At 58.4% G+C, this 22,559-nt stretch overlaps 1 protein-coding gene across 1 annotated transcript in view; it reads left to right on the top strand.

Moving 5' to 3' along the window:
* Nucleotides 1-16,387, top strand: part of SHISAL1 (shisa like 1) — a 72,069-nt gene extending 55,682 nt beyond the window's left edge. The window contains exon 5 of the mRNA XM_043562860.1: nucleotides 13,206-16,387. Coding sequence (XP_043418795.1) covers nucleotide 13,206 — 1 coding nt within the window. The 3' untranslated portion in view covers nucleotides 13,207-16,387. The remainder of the gene's footprint in view (nucleotides 1-13,205) is intronic.
* The last annotated feature ends 6,172 nt before the right edge of the window (nucleotides 16,388-22,559 follow it).

The following is a 22,559-nucleotide window of genomic DNA, read 5'->3' as shown; positions in this document are numbered from 1 at the left end:
AGGTAGAAAGAACCCTGGGAGCTAGAGGCGCGTTAGCTTCCCCAGGATTTACGCAACCCGGACCCGGGCCGAGCTCCCAGCCAGGGCCGGGTACACAGAACGGGTGGGGCCCCAGCCAAGCCTGGTCACCTCGCTGGGTTCCCACCCCGGCTCCTCGGCGAGCTCCTACTCCTCCCTCAAAACCTTGCTCCTGGTGGCCATTTTCCTGAGGCCTCCCACCCTCCTCTCTTCTCTCCCTGCTCCCCACTCGCATGACGGCCAGGCCCACGCGGTCTGTTATCACGTCTGGGCCGGCTGGATGCGGTGAGGGCAGGGACGGCCCGAGTCCCGCGCGTCCCAGTGCCCGGAGCCGAGCCCCGGGCTGGGAGGCACGGCTGCTGTTGGATTCCTTCTGCCGCAGGCTTGCTGCTTAACCTTGGACGGCCACGTCCCTGCCGGGGCTTTGCTTTCCTCTCATGTGACAGAAGCCTCTGACCTTCCATCTGCCTAATGGGGACGCCGATCGGGGACCAGAATGGATGTGGAGAGCACTTGAAAAATTCATGACGGGAGGCAAAGGGAGTCTTTATTTTCGTCGGGCAGGAAGAGGTGGGGTGGCGGCACAAAAGAACACAGCGTCTCCAGCACTTTGTGGCATTTAATGCAGAACGCAGATCTCCCGGCGCGAGCAGTGGCATTAAATATTTACCAAAGCGGCACTAAAAATTCACCTTCAGGATGTCGGTGTTTAAAGACCCCCGAGCTCCCCGAGAAACGTCCAGAAGTCAGGAGGGCGAAGTGACGGGAACAAGGCCGCGTGCAGGGCTTGGATGGCGAAGCTCCCGGAGCCAGCTCCCCACGGACCCTCAGCCCCCCCGCCCCCCGAAAGCCAGAACGGCCTCCAGCCCTGCATCCACGGGGCGCATGCCGGGTCAGCCCTCCTCGGCCACCGGCCCCTCTGAGGCTCCCCGCGGCCTGCCACGTAAGACAGGCCGTGGGCACCGAGGCGGAGAGAGCTGGGGCGTCCGTGCATCAGAAGGAAGGTCGGGGCGCAGGGATGGGGGAAGAAGGGGAGCACAGGAGGGAGGAGCCGGAGATACCGGCGGGGCTGATCATGCGGGGCCGCGGTGATGAGTGGGCTCGGAGTCCGGGCACAGGGGACACCCCTCGAGGAGAGGAACGTGGCTCGATGTGTCTTTTAAAAAGTTGCCTCGGGCAGCGAAGAGGCCATCGGGGTGTCACAGGCAGGGCTGTGGCAGAAGCAGGGGACAGCGCCCCTGAGACTGGCTGGCGAGCGGTACGGAGGAGGGGGCTCCAAAGGGGAGACCCGGGACCCTGGACGGAGCCGCTGGGGATGTACTGGTGGGATATTCTGAGATGGGAACCCCGGGGTGGGTGTGGCTTTGGTACCAGCTGCGCAGGGACATCTGAAGTTCAGGAGGCCTGTGAGCATCTGTGAGCATCAGGGGGGTGATGTTAGGGCCGCAGACAAGTCAAGGAGGGTCTCAGAGGAAGGCCTGGGCTGCAGCCCAGCCTGGACTTGGTCAACGGGACTTGTCGTGGAGTCTGAGGGGCTGGGGTCCCCTGGGGAGAGGAAGGAGTGTGTGGGAGCTCTTGGGGGGACGAAGGGACCCCTGGAAAGGAGTCGGGAGGAGCATCCGACAGGAGGCTGGAGGAAACCAGGAGGTGTGGGATCCAGAGGCTCAAAGAGGGGGTGTCCTCAGAGGATCGAGGCCAGCCGTAGGGATGTGGGGGACCAAATGCCCTGCCCTTTGCCCGTCGCCCCCATGACGCCCCGTCCCTGTCCCCCGAACAGCCTCCCCTGCCCCCGGTGCCGTCGGCGTGCTCCCTGAAACACAGAGACAACGCCACGTCTGTGGAAGCTACGGGCAGCACCCGGCACCAGAGACACCGTCCTTCCCTCCCCCATCTGTCTGGCCTCTCTATTCGCTGGGAGGACAGCCATCGTCTGCCTTTAAAATGACCCGGCGTCCTCCGAAACACAAAATTTGTCTGACTTGTCCACGAGTAGGGTGTCTGCTGGGATAGCGTCTCACCTTTCCCGGAAGCCTAGGGAGCGGCAGGTGACTGGGGTGCCGGGGGCACCTGGTGGGGGGTGCCGCCCGCCCTTCCACCTGCCACGTGCCCGGTCCACCGTGGCAGCGCAGAGCTGGGACCCGCACCCGTGCTCCCCTCCCAGCCCTGGCCTAGAGCAGGGAAGGACGCCAGGAAGCCACGACCCAGCAGTTCCCAGATGAGTCTTAGAGCGCCTGACGTCGGCGTTGGCCCCAGCCAGCTCTTCCCGAAGGTGTGTGTTACACAAGGCCGCCTCCTCCACGCAGCCTTCCGAGACCACCTCCTTTGTGGCTCAGAGCTCTGCCCTGGCGGGGGCGGGGGGGGGGGGGGACTCTGCTCTCGCCTCGGTGGGATTGCCTTCTCCCCCGCCCCCCGCCCCCCCGAAGGTTCACTCCCGGCACCTGCACGGTTTGCCCCTCGTGAGAGGTGGATCCGAGCATCCCCGCATCTCGGAGCTGGGGGGGGCAGGGGGGGTGCAGTGGATATATGGTCAGTGCCACGCAGACGCAGACGCAGATGGAGGTACCCCCGCCCTGGAGGGGCGCACTGTCTGCGGTCCCCCCCCCCCCCCCCCCAGGCAATGAGTCATGTTGGGTCTCCTGACTCCTGCCTCTGTCAGCTAAGCGTTATTGTTCCCGACTCTCTCAGCCTTCTGGAAGCGTTCATTGTTATTTAAATTGCCAGGTGCTCTGTCTTATCGTCCCAATTAGGACGCAGACACCAGCTGGGACACTCGTCATCCTGGTGGGTCCCCCTCCCCCCGCTGCTGCCGGTTCGCAGCTCTCTCTGCACCGCCCCCCCGCCCCTCCCCCCTCCCCCCAGCTCCCTGCCCCCAGCCCGCCAGGCCACTGCCCTGCGTCAGAGCGATGGGCGCACACAGCAGCCGGTGGCCCAGGCTGCTCGCCCTCCCGGCTCCACACGTGCGCGGGTTGCGTGACCCCTCCGAGCCTCAGTGTCCCCATCTGTACGCGGAGGAAGTAACATTCCCCCCTCGCAGGGCTGTGGGAGAGCTCGGCGAGACTGTGCGTGGAAAACGCTGGCACAGAAGAAACACCCAGCCCAAGCGCCCTGACCCCTGACCCCGGCCCCGACCCCCGCCCTTATTACAGCCGGGGAGGTGGGTGGGGGGAGTGGTGGCTTCCACGTCTGCTCTCGGGGCCCTAGGGTCACGTCCCAGTGCCTTCGCCTGGCACGGAAGTGCCTGGTGGCCGCCAACCCCCCAGACTCACCCCTGCCAGGAGCGTCTGTGCTGCACCATTTGAGCCCCTGGACGGCCTCGGCTCAGGCCGTGCCCTCCCCCTGCGTCCCTTCCTCATCTTCCTGACTCTGCTCGGGGCCTCAGCTCGACACCAGCTCCCCCGGCTCCCCGAGGGCTCTCCCTGAGCCCCACCTCCACCTCGGCACCAGGCACGGCCCCCGGCACTCCCTGCTGGCACAGCGCGGACCTCCCGCTCTTGTTTGCGGGTCCCCGTGCGGCTCCCCCAGCAGCTCTGAGCCCAGAAGGGCAGGGCCCACCCCTGGCTCAGGTCTGTGCCCCCAGCACCCAACCAGGCCTGGCAGAAGGTGCGGCCGGCGAGGGCTTAGGTGTGGACACTGGTGTTGAGGGAAAGGAGCATTGGTGACCCTGGGCCAGGCCACCCGCAAGGCGCCCGGGAGGACCGGTGGCCCCCAAGGACAGGGGCGGGTGGCTCTCAGGGACAGGAGCCGGCCGATCCATCGGCTTCCCACCCTCACGGACGGGAGCTCCCTGCGTGACCGCGATGTGAGTGCCACGAAAGCAGAACAAAAGCTGACATTCGCTGACTCTTTGTTCTGAGGTGCAGTGTTCCTGATGTGCATGGACTGCCCTGGGGTGACGGGCCCTGCTGTGTCCAGATGGGCCAGGCCAGAGCTGGCAGTGAGAGGCCCCGTTGGCCAGCAGTGAGGAGTGGCAATCGGGTGGGTTCTGAGGCCCAGAGAGGTTGAGTGACTTGCCCAGGGTCACACAGCTTGCGAGGGAGAGACCTGAGATCTGAACCCAGGCCTGCCCCCCAAGGCCAGGGGCAGTCACCACCCCCAGCCCGTCTGCAGGGCCCTGTGGTACTGTCACCAAGACAAGCCGCATGGAGGGGGTGCCCTGTGAGCAGGGTCTTGAAGGATTAGTAGGAGTTTGCCACGTAGAGAAAGGGGCGGTGTCCCCAGCCTCCTGGGAGCAAACTCGGGCGTTCTGGAGAGGCTTTGGAGAGGGGAGCACAGATGTGGACACAGTAGTCGGAGTCTGGTGGTGGAAGGCCCCGAGTGCCTGCTAAGGCCTCTAAACTTTACCCTTGAAGAAACCCTGACCAATTTTTTTTTTTTTAATGCCACTGATTTCGAAATATTTCACTTCGCGCAAAAGAAGATACGTAAGGGGCGCCCGGGGGGCTCGGTCCGTTGAGCTTCCATTCGATTTCGGCTCAGGTCAGGATCTCTCAGTTGGTGGGTTCGAGCCCCGAGGGGAGCTCTGCCCTGACCGTGTGGAGCCTGCTTGGGATTCTCTCTCTCCCTCTCTGTCCGCCCCTCCCCTATTCATGCGGTCCCTCGCTCTCTCTCTCTCTCTCTCTCTCTCTCTCGCTCAAAATAAATAAGCGTAAAAAAAGAACATACATAAAATGTATAATGCAATAAACGCCACGTCCCACTGCCCGGCCTGTGCACAGAGCAATGACAAGAGGCCCCCCGCATGCCCCACCCCAGCGCCCCCGACTCGGTTCCCCCGGCCTGAATTTCGCACCTGCTGGCCTCACTCACCTCCCCCCAGGCGGGCGCTGGAGCAGCTTTTGCTGTCCGGAGAAGTCTCTCTGGGCAAATACAGAGGCTGGCCTGATCGCGGGGCCCAGAAGCAGGGACTGCCTCCTGGGGGCCCTGGCCAGGGTCACGGGTAATGCCGCCTCCCTTCAGAGAAAGGGGAGCCTCATTTCCACGTCAGCTGAAGAGCAGAGACGAGTAAGGAGGACATTCCTGCTGCCTCCGTGTCTCAGAAGGGCCACCAGAGGCAAGGGGGGGAGCTACGGGAAGGATTCAGCCCATATGATAAAGGTTTCCCAGCTAACCGAACAGTAGAAAGCAATGGGCTGTGGGCTAGTGAGCTCCCTGTCCCTGGGGGAAGCCAAGCAAGGTCTAGACAACCACCTGGAGTTCCTCCACAAGCGTCCTCACGCTTCCTCTTCCTTGAGCCCCTGGGGCTTGCTCTGTCTCAGCATTTCCCTGCCTGATGTCACTGTCTGCCTCTCCAGATGCAGCTGCCAAGGCCAGAGTCTGAATCATCCAGGCCTCCCCCCCCCCCCCCCCCCGCAGCTAAGTCCCCAGGGCTGGGAAAGAGCAGAAAACCCTGCATCAGATAAGCCCTGCTCTTAGAGAACAGATGTGGAGGCGGGAAGGCGGATGGTCCCCAAAGGAAGGAATGTGAAGAGTGTGGCAGTGAGCAGGGGGTCGGGGGTGCAGGTGGGTCAGGAAGGCCTCCCTGAAGAGCCGTCTGCACCGAGACCTGAGGTTGCTGAGAAAATGAGCCGTGCACAGATGTCTGGGAGAGCAGCCTGGGCAGAGGAAACAGCAAGTGCAAAGGCCCTGAGGCAGGGGCGCCCAGGAATGTTGGAGGAACAACTAAGAGGGCTGGAGAGGAAGACAAAGGAGGCATGGCAGGAGACCACGTCGGGAAAGTATGGGGGGCACCATGGAGAGACACCAGAGCCTTGGTAATAAGAAGCCATTAGAGACTTTCAAGCAGAAAAGATTTATTTATTTGTAACATTTATTTATTTATTTTGGAGAGAGAGAGCTCGAGTGGGCAGGGGGGTTGGGTAGCAGAGAGAGAGAGAGAGAGACAGGGAGAGAGAGACTCCCAAGCAGGCTCCATGCGTTCGGCACGGAGCCCGACGCAGGACTTGATCTCACGAACCCTGAGATCATGACCTGAGTTGAAATCAAGAGTCAGACGTTTAACCGACTGAGCCACCCAGGGGCCCCCTATATCTTTTTAAAAAATTGCTAAATACTTATTTATTTTGGAGAGAGAGAGACAGAGCGTGAGAGAGAGAGAGGGAGACACAGAATCCGAAGCAGGCTCCAGGCTCCCGGCTGTCAGCACAGAGCCCGGCGCGGGGCTCGAACCCACGGACCGCGAGATCGTGACCTGAGCCAAAGTTGGACGCTTAACCGACTGAGCCACCCGGGCGCCCCACGCCCCCTATATTTCAAAAATATCTAAGAAGCACAGAGAACTCTGGCTTCCGTGTCGAGAATGCACTGTCGGGAGGTAAGGGCAGAGAAATCAGCTAAGAGTATTGAAGTCCTCGAGGGCGGCGGCTTGGAAAGCGGTTAGGTTCCGCGTGTATTTTGAAACGACGAGATACTGGCTGGCGGGCTGGACCTGGGTGTGCGGGAAAAGAGCTGCCATCAGCCGAAAAGGGGACCGAAGAGGAGCGGGTTTAGAAGGAAGCCTAGGAGTTCGGTTTCGGGCGTGTCGAGGACGAGATGCCGGCTGGGTACCCAAGGGGACAGCCAGGAGGTGGTTGGATGTTCCAGAATAAAGTCCAGGGAAGAGGCCTCGGCACGTAGACAGGATTGAAGTCACCGACCCCGACGACGGCTAAGACAGACACCAGAGGATGGGAGGTGTGTGGGCGTGGGGCCTTGGGGCGGCGACAGACTGCCCTTTCTGATGTCGGCCTCCCTCTCCACGCGTGGGGAGCCATTGCTTTTGAACCGGTGCCCTACCGACGGCCACGTCATTGATCCCCACCTCCCGCCATCGCCCGCGCGCAGATTTGGGGGATGATTGTGAAATGGAGTTGCGGGGTCAGAGGGCATGTGCGCCTGTAACTCTGCAGCACGTCAGACAGCCTTCCAGAAATGACCTTGATGTCTCTGCTACTGTAGCAACGAGGCAGGGGTTCCCCCCCCCGCCCGCCCCGCCCCCCACCAGCCCCACAAACCAGCAAACACGAGGAGCGCACGACCTTTTTTGGTCTTTGCCGAAGTGGTGGGTGCGAGCACGCGGAAGGGTCCCGTTTGGTGGCCCGGAATGCTTTCTCATGATGGCTTTGATTTGCATTGATCTTATTTTTGACTTTGGATTTGCGGTTTGACAGTTTTTGTCTCTCCACTTGGCAATTGGTCTGCTTAGATGCTCTTTTCCTGGATCCTTGGGGGTAATTTCTGTTTTGTTGGCACTTCACTCATTTCGTCGAGGTTTTCTGATGTCGTTGGACGGAGTTGAGCGGGCGGGCTCCCTCGCTCCTCTCTGATTATCTGTCTGCTCACCTCGGTTCGCCAAGCACCTGCTGTGTGCCCGGCATCATTACTGTCCTGGGGATATGGTAGTCGACCGAACCGATGAGACGCCTACTTTTATGCGCAGAGGATTTTAAACCTACGTGGGTAACACCTGTGCACGGCTAGATTTTAGTTAGTGCTAGAGAGCAAAACAGCATAGCACGGAAGGAATTGGAGATGGAATGCAGCTTCTTAGGGTGGCCAGAGAGGGTCTCAGGCACAGGTGACTTGAAGGCCATGAGGGAATAAGTCATGTGTCTCTCTGGGAGAAGAGATGGGTGCCTGGGTCCTCGGGAAACAGAACCAATCTGTGGATACAGATACAGATACACATATACGTAGAGATACACTCCAGATGTAGATATAGACACGCTGTAGATATATATACACTGTAGATACGGGTAGGCTATAGAAAGAGATACTGACACCCTGTGAGTACAGGTGCAGATATATAAAAAGATTTACTACAAGGAATTGGCTCGTGCAGTTTTGGAGGCTACGCGGTCCCGCGATCTGCAGTTGGCAAGCCGGAGACCCGGGAGAGCGGATGGTGCGCGCGGGCCGGTACGCGTCCCAGGCTGAAGGCCGGAGAAGAGCGACGTCCCAGTCGGAAGACGCCAGGCCGAGAGGGGACTCTCCCCCGGTCAGCCAGCTTGTCCGATTCAGGCTTCCGGTGGACCGGGAAGGGCGGTCAGCTTTGCACAGTCACCTGGTTCCGATGTGAGTCTCATCCAGAAACACCGGAGCAGACGCACTCAGCATCTTGTTTGCCCAGATACCCGGCTCCACCCCCACTGCCCAGTCAAGCTGACCCACGAAATGAGGCATCTGGGTCAGGGTGGAGTGAACAAGAGAGAGAAGACAAGAGCTTGATCAGAGGCGATGGAGAGAGAAGGTTTTGGCTTCCTCTCTGATGGGACGGGGGCCCTGAAGGACTTTGAGCCGAGCGGTGACATAATCTGATTCGGGTTTTCACAGGGTCCCTCTGGCCCAGGGGCCCAAGGAAGCCACTGCAGGAAACCTGCGGGCCCGACCCGCGGTGGGAGAAGGGGGCGCAGGGAGCGTGTGGTTCACGGGTACAGCAGAAGGCGGGCCCGCTAACGGATCGGAGTGGGCTTTGAGGGAAGAGGGGGGCCAGACGTAGCCCTGGGGCTCCGGTGCGGGCCACAGGAAGGATGGACTTATATTTCCTGAGGTCAGGACCATCGTGGGAAGGCCGACTGGGGAAGAAGATCCGGGGTTTAGTTTAGAGCAGGTTACGTTTGAGATGTCCGGTGAATCTCCAGTGGGTGATGCCAAGTGGACAGTTTGGAAATCCCTGAGGTCAGAGAGCCCTCGATGCATAGTGTCTGAGCCCCCGGAAGGAGATGAGCTCCTCAGGGGCGATGGAGGTGGAGAGGAGAAGGGAGGGGAAGGGGGGAAGGGACGTGGAGAGGAGCGTGAGCAGCGGTGACCAGAGAAGCAGAAGGAGAACCGGGAGAGGTTCGGAGTGTCGCGGAGACAAGAGGAGTGACCCTGTGGCAACCCCACTGGCGGAGGCAGGCGGGGGGGGGGGGAGGGGAAGGGAGAAAAGGACCAGAATCGACCACGGGATTTAGCAACATGGAAGCCTTGGGTGACCTTGACAAGGGCAAATTCCGCAGAGTAGTTGGGACAAAAGCCTGTCTGCGGGGGCCGAGGGACAGCGGAAATGGAAAGCCAGCGGTCACTTCCTCCTCCTGCCTTTTCGATTCAGCCACAGCTCACGTCTCAGTGTCTTGCAAAGAACCAGAAATTGCATTTATTTATTTATTCCTTCCTGCCTTTGTCTTTAAGTTCATTTCAGTTTTGTTAAGGAGTGTTTATCTACTTTGCGAGAGTGGGGGAGGGGCAGAGAGAGAGAGAGAGAGAGAGAGAGAGAGAGAATCCCAAGCCGGCCCTGTGCTGTCAGCGTGGAGCCCGACGCGGGGCTCGAGGTCACAAACCGTGAGATCATGACCTGAGCTGAAACCAAGAGTCAGACGCTTAACCGACTGAGCCACCCCGGCCGGTGCCCCAACTTAATTTCACTTTTAAGGTAGCAGTTGCTTTTTCCTGGAGTTTGTTTGGCCTTTCTTTTTTAATTTTCTGAGTGGGATCGTTAATTCATGTCCTGTCTATTAATATCAGTATTTAAAGCTGTAAATTTTCCTCTGAGCGTCTCCTGAGCATCCCACAGGTTCTGAGATGTGCTATTTTCATTTTTATTATGGTCCCCAGTTTCTGGAATCTTAATTCCCTGGCTCTCTCTTGGACCCAAGAGTTATTAGAGAGTTTCTAGACGTCTTGGTGGTAGAGTTGGCTTTGATTTGTGGTTTGGTTGTAAATACTTTCAAATTCTAAAATTTTTTTTTTCAACGTTTTTTATTTATTTTTGGGACAGAGAAAGACAGAGCACGAACGGGGGAGGGGCAGAGAGAGGGAGACACAGAATCGGAAACAGGCTCCAGGCTCCGAGCCATCAGCCCAGAGCCCGACGCGGGGCTCGAACTCACGGACCGCGAGATCGTGACCTGGCTGAAGTCGGACGCTTAACCGACTGCGCCACCCAGGCGCCCCTAAATACTTTCAAATTCTAGTGTATCGTGATCAGAGAATGTTATCTCCTTATTGAAGTTGGGAGTTTGCTCTCTTCGTGGTCTGATAGTCATTTTCTGTGCGTTTGTTTTCAAGACCCTTTGAACAGAAGGCGGATTGTGTTGAATGCGCACACACACGCACACATCTGCACATGACACACACACACACATTTGTCAACTTACTCTGTAATGGACAGAGAGGTTAATCAAAACGCGTGAGTAGCAGTGGGGCCCCTGGGCGGCGCAGTGGGTTGAGCGTCCGACTCGATTTCAGCTCAGGTCATGATCCCAGGGTGCTGGGATCGAGCGTGGAACCTGCTTGGGATTCTCTCTGTCTCCCTCTGCCCCTCTCCCCGGCTTGCATGCACACTCTCGTTCGCGTGCGCTCTCTCTCTCTCTTTGAAATCAAAAAAATGTGTATTTTCATTTACGTTTGTAAAAAATGCACAAATACTAGCCAGCGTGTCTCCTGCTTCGTACATTTCCAGCAGTTCTGGCCCCGTAAGGCAGAGGCCATGTTATCTGGTGCACAGACACCCCTTACTCTGAGATCCTCGTGGTGACTCATCCTTGATCGACCCCCGCCCAGTGCCCTGTTTTTTCTCCTGCTAGACTCCGGCTTTACCTAAGATTCGGATCAAGACCCCTGCCATCTGCCCAGCCTTTTACGTTACACCCACGTGACCCCGTTCTGCCTTCAGGAGACCTTGTTTGTCATCTGGTCTGAGAGTCTTTTTTTTTTTTTTTCAACGTTTATTTATTTTTGGGACAGAGAGAGACAGAGCCTGAACGGGGGAGGGGCAGAGAGAGAGGGAGACACAGAATCGGAAGCAGGCTCCAGGCTCTGAGCCATCAGCCCAGAGCCCGACGCGGGGCTCGAACTCCCGGACCGCGAGATCGTGACCTGGCTGAAGTCGGACGCCTAACCGACTGCGCCACCCAGGCGCCCCGAGTCTTTTTTTTTTTTTTTAAGCGAGTGTGTATGGCTCATTAGCATTTCCTGACGTGGCAGCTACATTTGGCGTTAGTACTGTCATGGTTTGTGATGGGCTTCCTGCTTTTCTAGCGTTTGTGGAGGTTTGTCAATTTTCGCCATATGGTCTCTGTTTTCTTTGTTTCGTTTTTTGTGTCTGTGTCTTGTGACAATTTGCAAGGCTGTGTTTTTGATCCTGTGGTTATCTTTATAATTATGCTGTGCTAGGACACCCTTAATTCTCTCTTTCTTTAGACCATGTTTATCTTCTCCCTACATATGAAGGATGTCCAAATCCGAATATTTCTGTTTTCCTTCGCCTTCTCTCCCTTCCGCCAAATGCTTTCGGTTGCTTGTGTTTTATGATTTTTTTTTTTTCTGTTTACTGTTGTGCGTCCAATTTTACTGAAACCTCGGAACGATTCTTCAGACCCCTGGACGTAAGTGACGAAGACGTGGTTGATGGGCTGTCCCCTCCTTCCGTCTCACCTCTACCCTCCTATCCGTTATCATTTACACCGGCCCTCTGTTTTCGCTTTCCTTCTTTCCTATAATAGTCACGACCCTCGGCTTTGTCTCAGACGGTCCTGCCGTTAAATAGATTCTCGCTGCCAGGGCCCTTGCTGTGCTCCCCCCGGTTGGCCTTGGTCCTCGAGTAATTTATATATAAGGACTCGCGAGAACTCGGTTTCAAAAAGAGGCTCAAAAAGACGATGGGAAACTTGAAAGATGGTTCATCTGGGTTTTCCATTCTTGGTTCGTGCATCCTTCCACACGCACGTGGGAAACCCCTGTGATGTGCCTGCCGATTACCGTCCCAGCCCCTGAGAATACAGCAGTGAACACAGAACTCAAACCCTTTTGGTCCCCTCGTGGCTTACTTTCTAGCTGGGGAGACACATAGTAAATTGGACCAGTAAGTAAACTTGGTAGATGCTATGGAGAAAGGTAAAGCGGGGGGTGGGGGGGTGGTCACTGGACCTGGCTTTGCTCCGGGCAGAGGACGAGGCTCTGTGGAACCCCTACCCTGCGCCCACGCACGTGTCCCCGCGGATGCAGAGCAGGGAGGTTGGCCTGCTTCTCGGCCTCTCGCCTGCTCTGGAAGGATGGGCTGTGCTGGCCTTGTCAGAGCCCCGCCCTCAACTCCCCGGCCTTGGCCCCCCCCCAACACACCCTGGGGCTTGATTGACGATGGCTTATCGGTTAAGAGCCGTGATCAGATGCGAGTAACAGAAGCCCAGCCGCCCTGGCATGGAGGTGAGCTGTCAGGACCCAGCACCGGAACCAGGTTCCTCCCGGCCCCCCACGTCACCTGCATTAGCGAGTGCCCCTCCTTCTCACGCTCTTACCTGGATTCACGTCCCCTCCGCAGTGGACTTCCGCCTACACGGGACTGGGTCACGTGACCAGCCCGTCTGCCAGGAAGTCTGGGAAGGTAAGTGTCTGCGACTAGCCCGTTACCCCTTTGAATGGATGTGGGACAGAGGACTCACAGTGCCATCGCGACGCTGCTGTTCAAAGCTGTGAGTGCCCTGTGGGCCAGTGTTTGCACTCCTGCCCCTGCCCCATGGGTCTCTCGGCCCGTCCCTGTGCCAGGAGCACCCTGGTTTCCGCCCCATCGCTTCGTAGGATATGGTCGCATCCAGTGACGTGATTCCAAGATTCACAATGGTTTTTATTATGATCGTGAGTGGTATTGGTGCCTGTTCTTAATATCTTCTAGTTTTTTTATAGCAAGGGTGACTGTATGGTTTATCATCCAAATGAAAATCCTTACTAGCCCGGAAGGGGAACAGTATTAAAAATTATGTCAGAACAGCTGGTGTTATCTGGGATGACCCCAGCTGAGACACGTGGTCACTCTGGTAATTGTTGCCGCAGATAAACACCATCGGGCTTTGGAGGTGAATCTGATGTCTCGTGGATTGAAAGTCGTATCTGTATCTGCGTTCTGTCCTAACAATTACCCTGTTGATTCTCTTGGATTTTCTGTGTACATTGTCTGCTGTTAGTTGTGATTCAGTTTCTTCTTTTCCACTCCTGAGACACTGTGCTTTTTTCTTGTCTTATTGCATGGGCCACGGGTGCTGGTCCTGGATGGGGCCATAGTGGTGGCGGACGTGATTGTCCTGCTCCCCGTGTTAAAGCCAAATGGTTCTCAGTATCCAGAAGTCACGCACTCGGGGAAAACCTGGCTTCTCCTGGCACTGAGGCCCAGCAGAAAGGTCCTCAGTGAGTCCCCACGGAGGAGACACCAGGTGATGTTTTCTTTCCTTCTGCTTCCCCAGAAAACCCTTTCGCCGTGCCTCAGGATGGGGGAGGTGAGACCCGAAGCGCCCGGCACGACCTCCGAGAAGAACCACGTCAGCAGAGACCCCAGGGAGAGCCGAGGTGGCTGCAGCGGTGGCACAGGAGGGAATGCCACCTGTGCCCCAAACCCCCTTCCGCGGACTTCTAAGACTAGGAGCAAACTCAGGGGTGGGGGCCGGGGGCCGTAAGGGAGGGAGGGGGTCGTGAGCCACCCGTTCGCAAGCAATAGTCCCGTTCTGGGCCGGTGGCTTCTGAGAGGTGACGCCAACTTGGACTCAGGATGGGCAACACAGAGCCACTCTAATGCAAGCCTGTGCGATGTACCCGTGGGCCCCTTGCCTCCGCTCCCTCCAGTCGTGGCCTGTGGGCCTTTCCGTGTCAGAATACTGAATGTGAGTGTGTGTGTGTGTGTGTGCGTGCGTGCGTGCACGTGTGTGCGATTTGGGGTGTTCTTTTTGTTTGCTGAGTCTCTGTTGGGGTCCCCGAGTCTTCTTATGGGCAGAGGTCCCTTGTGCTGGGGGTCCTTACCGGCGTCCCGGGGCAAGCTTTTCGCCACAGCTGGCAGCTGGGACCCAGCTGCCATCAGCGGTGTCTCAGAGGCCACTGGGGCTTTGCAAGTGCTAGTGAGGGTTTGTGCTTCTGGAATTTATTCCTGTCACAACGTGGTAACAGGAGACGCGTCTTGGGCCATCCATGGCGCAGGCACTTGGCCGCGTGTCTCTGTGCGCACGCTCTGCCGCCGCCTGGGAGGGGGGTGTGGTGAGCCCCCTGGAGAAACGGCTCTGAGGAATGAAGGTGCCAGGGTCACAAGGCCAGGAGGAGACCGTCCCCTCTGTTTGATCTTAGGGGTGTGGGAACCCAAAGTCCAAGCTCCCCAGCCCAGGGCACCCCCAGCGCAGTCCCTGGGAAATCTCGCCACTGGCTTCTCGGCGGACTGGCTGTCGCCCCGAGTTCTCCGCCCACCACTGCCCTGAAACCCGCATCCACACAACACATCCTGGTTAAGCACCTGCTGTGTGTCAGGCCCCAGGCTGGGCTGTGATGGGGACCGGCCCTGAGGCAGGCGAGCTTTGCCTCTGCCCTGGTGGGGCCACCATCTGATGGGATAGACAGACACACAGATCGGTGCCGGACAGGGGGCTGTGGGAGCCCCCAGGGAGGGGGACGTTTCTAGAAACCGTTCTAGTTTAAGGTGAGACTTCCAGAAACCCGATGCCTGTGACATCCGTCCACAGATCTCCCTACCACCACCCACACCCCTGCTGGCCCAGGGCACACACACGGAAGGGCATTGCCCCAGAAATGATCACATGAATCCCCCAAGGCCACACTGCCAGTGTAGACACCCTCGTCCTGCTGGTGTCAGCGAAGACCAGACCTCCCCCAGCTCTTGGCTCGGTGGCCCCTGCTCGATACACGGGTGTCCCCTGACGGCACCTCCTCACCTAGCCAGACCCAGTGTTCTTGCACACGGACTATCTGCCCTTCAGACACAGCAAGTGAGCGGGCGGGCCCCTGCTCGTGGCGTTCTCTCCACGCTGGGGAGAAGTGGGTCACGACTGAGGATGCTACCAATAGCGACCAGGGCGTGGCCGAGAGAATTCAGTCCAAACCGTCCGTTGGTGACCGTCTCTCTGAGAAGCGAGAGTCAGCCACGGGCATTAAAGCCAGGGGGAAGGCGTCCCAGTACAAAGGTCCTGAGGCGGCAACACGCTGGATGGTTTCGAGGAGCCGGAGAAATCCAGGGTGGCCGGGACCCAGAGGGAGGGCAGAAGGAGCGGAGGGTGAGGGAGGCCGTAAGGCTGTGCACACAACGGCCCATCCTTGGGTGAAGCGCTCTCCGTGCACCCTGACTCTCTGTCCCTTCCACAGCTCTGTAAAGAAGGGACGCTGCCCGTTTCGTGGGCTAAGGCTGAGACCCCGCTGGCCCCCGTGGCTTGCCACAGGCCGTGGGGGACCAGATGCACGGTTTCCGTGCGTCTCCCCAGACTGGGGTGCCCGAGCGTATGGCTTGGCAGGGGCAACGTGGGAAAACTTTGCTTGGGGTCTTGAGTAGGGCTGGGCGTGTCTTCCCTTCCCCGGACACCGTGGGGGGCCTTGGAGAGGTGCTCGGCAGCCGTCCCCACCCCACCCCTCCCAGGCGGGTCACCCCTCACCTGAAGGCATCCTAGGTGCCGAGCTTCGGGAATCAGGGGGACCTGAGGGTCGGGGGTGGGGCGGCCACAGAGACCCAGATTCTGACATCAGCTCTACCCCAAGGGCAGTGTGACCTCGGGCAAGTCCTGTGCTTCCTCTGCCCTCAGTTTACCCCTCGGGAAGAGGAAGGAGTCAGGCCAGGGATGTAGGGGGCTGCGTGTCTGGCTTCCCGTGGTTGTGGGTGACCCCCACACAGCTGCTCGCTCAGAGGTGCCTCCTGGGCCAGGGAGGAGCTGGCTGGCTGTCCCCACCCCCCAGGCCTGGAGGCTGCTATCCCTTAGACCAGCCGGGGCTCGGACCCGCCTGATCTGCAGCCCCGAGAATTACGGTTTGCAAGGCTCTGCTTTGGGCCCCACCAGCAGTCTTTTCCGGGAGTGACTGATAACCCTGTGGGGGCTCGGGATGGAACATTCCGTCGGAGCGGAGGCCTCCCACACGTAGCTCAGTAGACATCCAAGACGCAGCAGGCCAGTGCCGGGCAGAGCGCGTGGCGGGCGGGGACCCACAGCAGCGCCCCTTCCCAGCTCCTCTCCGAGCCCGTGTGTCACCTGACGGGTGTGTGGGTCGGGTGGGGGGCGCGAGAGGGAGGGGCCGGCAGTCACGGCCTCCCAGAGGGGCTGACAAGGCGCCCCACGCGGCGGGCACGGGGACGGGTGTGCAGGTGCATCCCTCCCCGTGTCAAGGGCTCCTCCAAGGCCCGCAGGAGCCCAGCTCATCCCAGCGAAAACCCGTCCCCATCCTACTGTGGCAGGCCACCTTGCCAGTCAGTAGCGCATCCCTGAGAACCAGATACGGGGTAGTGACGAGCTCCGGTAGAGATTTACCGCGTTAGTGTTTTTTATTTTTAGCGACTCGCAAACCCGGGTGTTCAAGCTGCCTCTGTTTCCCTTTGGCTTATCACCGCGTCATTTGTAACAATGCCAGTAATAATCGTACAAAAAGAAAAATAAAAAGCAGAGCAAGGAGAAGACGACGTACCTTCCTGAAGAATTTGTCCCCGACGCCGGCCGGCCGGTCCGTGTAGCCGGCGCCCCGTATCCGTAAGGGCCTCCCCCCCCCCACCCCCGCCCCCCGGGAACGCTGTGCAATTAACGAGCAGTTCGATCGATGCTTTAAGTGTCGGCCGTGTATGGTGTCATCGGTGTGGTCAGGCGCCTGTTCGGGACCAGGACTGGGCAGCACCCTCGGGCCTCTCCGCCCTCACCTTGACCTCTGACGTCGCCCGCGCCTCACGGAGCAGCCCGCTCTCCCGCAGACCTGCCCGGAGCCACCAGCCGCCTGGGGGACGGCTGACGCGAAACGGGCCTTAACTGCACACACGCACGCGTGGATCCCGTGTCTCCGTGGTTCCTGATACTTTACCAGGACAGGTGGGCAGTTAGCTAGGGCGGGTGGGGTTTCTCTTCACCATCCCAAACACCCTTGAGGCAAGCTTGGCCCTGGGGCTGGAAGGAAGGGCTTGGGGGGAGGGTGGGGCGGAAAGGGGGGACAGGAAGAAACACGGCCAGGGGTGGGGCAAAGAGACTTCGGCCACAAGACCCTTCTCAGCTCACCATCCAGTCAGAAGCTCTCTTTAGATCATTTCAGTCACAGCGAGACTGTGGGTGACGCCGTGCCGGGCACTGTCTCCCACGCAGATCCCCAGACCCTCGTCCGCAGCAGGTGGGGAGTCAGACCCTCCACCGCACCCCTCCCCAGCCCGTCACCCCTGCCCCGGCCCCGGCCCGGCCGCCGGCTCAGCTGACGCCCCATTCGCTGGGTCTGCTGGAGCCCATGCCATCAAACACAAAAACAAAAACGGAAACAAACCAAAACCACCTTTTCCAGAGTCACAGACTTTAAAAACATGGTGTCCTGGTTCACTTTAATTTTTTCACCGTGGCTGATTGGGCAGGAAGAGCTGTGACTCTTCAGAAGTGAATTTGCAGGTTCCTCGACGATCCAGAATGACGTGACAGCTCCGAGTGGTGTTATCGGGGGCGTTTCTTGTCTGTGTGGAGGGGCAGCCTTGACATCACAGAGCGACGTCCGTGGGAGACCCCCCCCCCCATCCTCTGCCATGGAAATCTGGGGTTGGAATGGCAGAGGTGACTTTCAGGAACTCCTGACCTTACCGCTTAGCTGGCGGGTGTCGGATGCTGTCTGTCTGGTCCCCACAGCCATCTGTAAGGTCAGGGTGAGGGGAGCCAACCCCCCAGTGAGTGGTGACACTGCTCACTGCCACCTGCAGCCCCCGAGCCCATCACCGGGCGGGAGCAATGCCCTTTCCCCCCCCAGAACTCAGACGCTGCGCACCTGCTATGTGGCCAGCACCACCTGAGCCCCCCCCCCCCCCCAGCCAGCCTGCGGCACAAACACGGCACCAGATGGGAGTTAAACAAACGTAGGCAACCTTGGGGGCTGCGGCCTGGAAAACAGATGTCGAAGTTGAACAATTAGGCGAGACAGAAGGTTCTAGAAGATCCGCTCGTTCACGCATGCATTCGTTCATCAGTTCGACAAATATTTATCCCGCTCTGAACCCAGCGCACATCTGGGAGCAGTTCCTGCCAAACACAGGGATGTCAGGGAACATGGGCTGGGATCCCCTGGGAATTGGCCAGTCGTGCCCAACAGGAAGGCCCAGATCCACAAGACAAATAGGGATCCCCTCCATGATGGTGACCTTCGAGGTGGCATTGTCCCCGCCCCACCCCCAAGTTTTCAGTACCAGACCCGGCCAGATAGTTGGTGCTGGGTAGACGCTCGGTGAGTGACCGGCTTTGACCGTTAATCACACTGTATCGAAAACTCCTATCTTTGCATCAAAGCCCCAGTGAGCTTGCCCTTGACAGAGTGAAATTCAGGGCTGCTGCAGGGGCCACCTCCGGGAGGCACCTTTCACAGTGCTGTCACAGAAGTGGTCATGGGTTCCCAGGAACATCGTTTCTGTGGACCACGTCGCCAACAGCGGCCCCAGTGGGCTTGTGCAATGAGGTGCCCTGTGAATGGCCCTAAACCACCCTCCAAAATGTGCAGGATCCCGTGGAAGTCAGACGAACCCCGGGGGGGGGGGGCGGGAGGGGGGATCGCGTGCTGGGGCGCGTGATTGAAAGTTACAGACGGCGCTGCCACCGCGGGCCCCCAGCGGAGCCAAACTGGTGGCCTGAGAGAATGTCTTCTTGGAACCCCACCTTGGTTTCTCATTTTTTGCTTCCCCCCCTGTGTCGTGTGTTCCGACTGGTGGGACACATCACGGGCAGAGAGGCAGGCAGGCAGCCTGAGTAACGTGCAATAACGGAGTTGGGACGCCGAGGGTGAGGGGCTCGGTCACCCCAACAAGGCAGGACCCCCCCCCAGGTGGGTATGTCCACCCCAGGGTCAGCCAGACAAGGGCACGCGGGTAAGGGTGGGAAAGAACGCGTCCTCTCTCCTGCGTGGCCAGACTTCCCATGAGCAGGCACCGGGTCTCCCTGGGAGCTGATAACCGGGAAAACCAAAAAAAAAAAAAAAAAAAAACCAGTAATATTCCTGATAATAATAATAATAATGTATTTTACACTGACTGTTGCTGCACTGTTTTGGTCTTTATATACAGTAGTTTTTATAAAGATGTCCTTAGGTTTTAATAAAGGAGGATCATGTCAACTGTTCCCTGTGCCGAAACTTGCTTTAATGTTTCAAGGGCACCGGAGGGAACCTGCCCCCGTGATCTGTGACTCTGCGCCCGGGAGGCTAGGAGGGCCTGAGGTCTCCGCTGGGGAGGCGTCCGGGGTGACATTACGGGCAGCTGGCACACGCGTCCATCCGGAAGACCTCGGGGGCGTGGCCCCGAGGGCAGATGGAGAGGCCAGATGGGGGACCCCTGCCCAAGGGACAAGAGCAGGTCGGAAAGGAGCCGAGTCCCGAGGCCCGGCCGGTGGCGTCCACAAGGACACAGGTGCGGGTGGGGACAGGGGCTGCACGAGGCGGCCCTGCTCCTTTGTTATCTCCGGGAAGCCTGAGCCTGGCCTGGCATGGGGGGCAGCGTGTATTCCCACACCTGGCCTGGAAGGTGGCCCTGGGTGACTGAGTGCCGCCACCAGCCCGTGGGTTCTCGGAGGACGACCGTGCCCGCCGCACTCCAGGAGGGACAGACACACTTGTTGGCAAACGGGGGTTTTGTGCCTCCCATACCTGCCGCCTCTGGGGACCGTGTGGGGGCCTCTTTCCACCAGGGTCTCAGCCCCGTTGACAATGTGGCCAGAGCAAAGCTCCGGTCTCAAAGGCCATTCGGAGCCCTGCCTCCCACACCTGACGGCCTGGCGTCCGGTCCCACGGCCCAGTGGGGGGAGGGCAGACCCGGCACACCCCTCTCCTCCCCAGTGCAGGGGGCATCCCGGCCGGAGGGGAGGAAAGGGGCCAGAGGAGGGGAGGGCAGGGAGCTGGACGGATGTCACTGCTTTTGCTGCCGCAGGCATGTTCTTGGGGCACATGGAGGCTTCTCTGGGGAGCCCCGTGCTCCTAGGATGCAGCCATTTGTGCACGCGTGCACACAGACGCACACATGCGCGCACACACACACACACACAGGGACGTGGTCTTGCAACAGCAAGCCACCCCACAGCGTCCCTGCTGAGACCCCTCCCTCCCAGGCAGCTGTCCTGTCTCCCTGGAAGCTCCCTGCCCTCGGCAGAGCCAGAGGTGACAGGTCCCAGGGTCTGTGACCTCCCCTTCCTCAGCCCCGCTCCTCCCAGCCTCTCCGCCTCTGCCTGGGGGCTCGAGCAGGGCTGCTGGCGGGGAGCAGACTGGCCACCAGGGAAGGAAATGCCAGTCCTCTCCCTGCAGGCGCCCCACGTCTTTGTGAGCGGTCATCTCGAAATCCCATCCCTACACACACACACGCACACACACACACACACACACATGCGCCTCCCCTGCCCGGCTCTGAGGAGGGGACAGGATCAACACCCCGAATGAAGAGTGTGCTCCTGGAAAGCTGCCTTCTGTCCCCCCAGTTGTCCCTTATGCCGGGGGCAAGGGGACCACACATGGCAAGGGACAATGATCGGCTTCAGATCCCTCAGGGCCGCGGACGCCCAGCCAACTGCCTTGGGCTGAATCGAATGGGCAATGGGGAGCCTCGGGCAGGTGTGGGACAAGGGAGGGATGTCGTCAGTTCTCAATACCAGGAATCCAGAAGGAGGCCCCACCACACATCCAAAAAACATAAAAACTGATTAAAGACTTGGGAAAAACAAGTTCCCCAAACTGACACTAGAAAATAGAAGTCAAAAGAGCCCTGTAACTATTAAATAAGTTGAATCCGTAGGCAAATTATTCCCACTAAGCAAACTCCAGGCCCACCTCCAGGTGGGTCCCAGAAATGTCGGGTTGGTAGAACATCCGAGAACAATAACTAGAGGGGCGCCTGCGGGGGGTTCAGTCGGGTAAGCGTCCAACTCTTGATTTCAGCTCAGGTCCTGATCTCATGGTTCATGGGATCGAGCCCCACGTAGGGCTCTGCCCTGACAGCATGGAGCCTGCTTGGGATTCTCTCTCCCCCTCTCTCCATCTCCCTCTCTTTCTTTCTCTCTCTCAAAATAAATAAGGGGTGCCTGGGTGGCTCAGTCCGTTGGGCGTCCGGCTTCAGCTCAGGTCACGATCTCACGGCCCGTGAGTTCGAGCCCCGCGTCGGCCTCTGTGCTGACAGCTCGGAGCCTGGAGCCTGCCTCAGGTTCTGTGTCTCCCTCTCTCTCTGCCCCTCCCCTGCTCGTGCTCTGTCTCTCTCTGTCTCAAAAATAAATAAAAACATTTAAGAAAATTTTTTTTAATAAATAAACTGCAAAAAAATGAAACCATAACCATAATCCACAGCATCAGCATATTAAAGGGAAGAATGTGATTATCTCAATAGGTACAGAAAAAAAAAACAAAAAACAAACATCAGGGCCCATTCAAGTTTTAAAATGCTGGGCAGGCTGGGAGCACAAGGGAATGTTCTCCAACCAGACAGCAGACACCTGTGAAAAACGTATAGAAAACACCTTCCAGACCTGGAGTCCTGAAATCTTGAAAGCTTTCCTTTCAGATCAGGAGCTGATCAGCCCCGGACACCTGTTCTCGCCACTTCTGTCCCACGTCGAATATGAACTCCCAGCAGCACTGTGAGGCAGAGACGAGGAATCTTCCGAAGGTGTGAAGGCCGAAATAGAAGGAATTAAAATGCCACCTTTCAAGATGATATGATGGTACAGGGAGGAAATCCAAAATAAATTAAACCCAGCGGCTAAGCATAAAAACTATATATATATACATATATATATATCTATCTCATTCAAGCAAAATCTGGCGGGGGTTGGTGAGAACCCTCTAGCATACATCACTCAGGGGCTCAGGCACCTCTATCCTGTTCACCATCATCTCACCCCGCAGCCACCAGGGTCACCGTGGCGAGGAAGGACAGAGCGTGAGGGTAACTCATCAGCTCTTGGACACTTTGGCCCGGAGGTAATGAACATCATTTCCACTCATATTTCATTGGTTGGGACACAGAGCCCCACCTAACCGCCAGGCAGCTAGGAAAAGTAGTCTTCCTGGGGTCCCCAGATATTCAAGGCACGCTTTGTCCCACATGTAGAATCCAACTTGGAATCTTGGCTCTTAGAGCAAGTGACCTTCACGGCGCTCTTCAGAGGGTCTGTCCCGCCTCCTCTTGGTCTGGACACCTACAGGCCGCAAGAGACGTCACCTGCCTCCTCTACAGATCCCATATTCAGTGATGGAGCAAGGTCATGGCACCTGCGGGGAACCCTTCCACGTGGAGACGGGAACCAATGAACACAGGTGGCCTTCTCTGCTCTGGGGCAATTGCAACAGCCTGCTGGGCAGACATGGTGAAGGGGGCAGCTTTCTCGATTCGGCTTCTCCAGAGGAAGTGCCTTGTTGGTTGTTCTCTCTGGCCCCGGAATATGTCCTGCCATCAGGCTCTTGGGTCACACCTGAAATGGGCTTGGGGAGTGCGCCCTTTGGGGGCTGTGCGATTCTCGGCAGCTGTCCGCCATGGATGACTGGGGACCCAGGGAACAGCCGACGCTGTATTTTAGTCCCAGCTTTGGGTTCCTTTCCAATACGGTTTCCTTAAAAATGCCGTCGCTGTCTGACATATTTGTTTCTAG

The sequence above is a fragment of the Prionailurus bengalensis genome, chromosome B4 (genome assembly GCF_016509475.1).
Source record: "Prionailurus bengalensis isolate Pbe53 chromosome B4, Fcat_Pben_1.1_paternal_pri, whole genome shotgun sequence".
Classification (NCBI taxonomy): domain Eukaryota; kingdom Metazoa; phylum Chordata; class Mammalia; order Carnivora; family Felidae; genus Prionailurus; species Prionailurus bengalensis.
The sequence above is the reverse complement of the archived record's forward strand: the minus strand, read 5'-3'. Positions and strand labels throughout refer to the sequence as shown.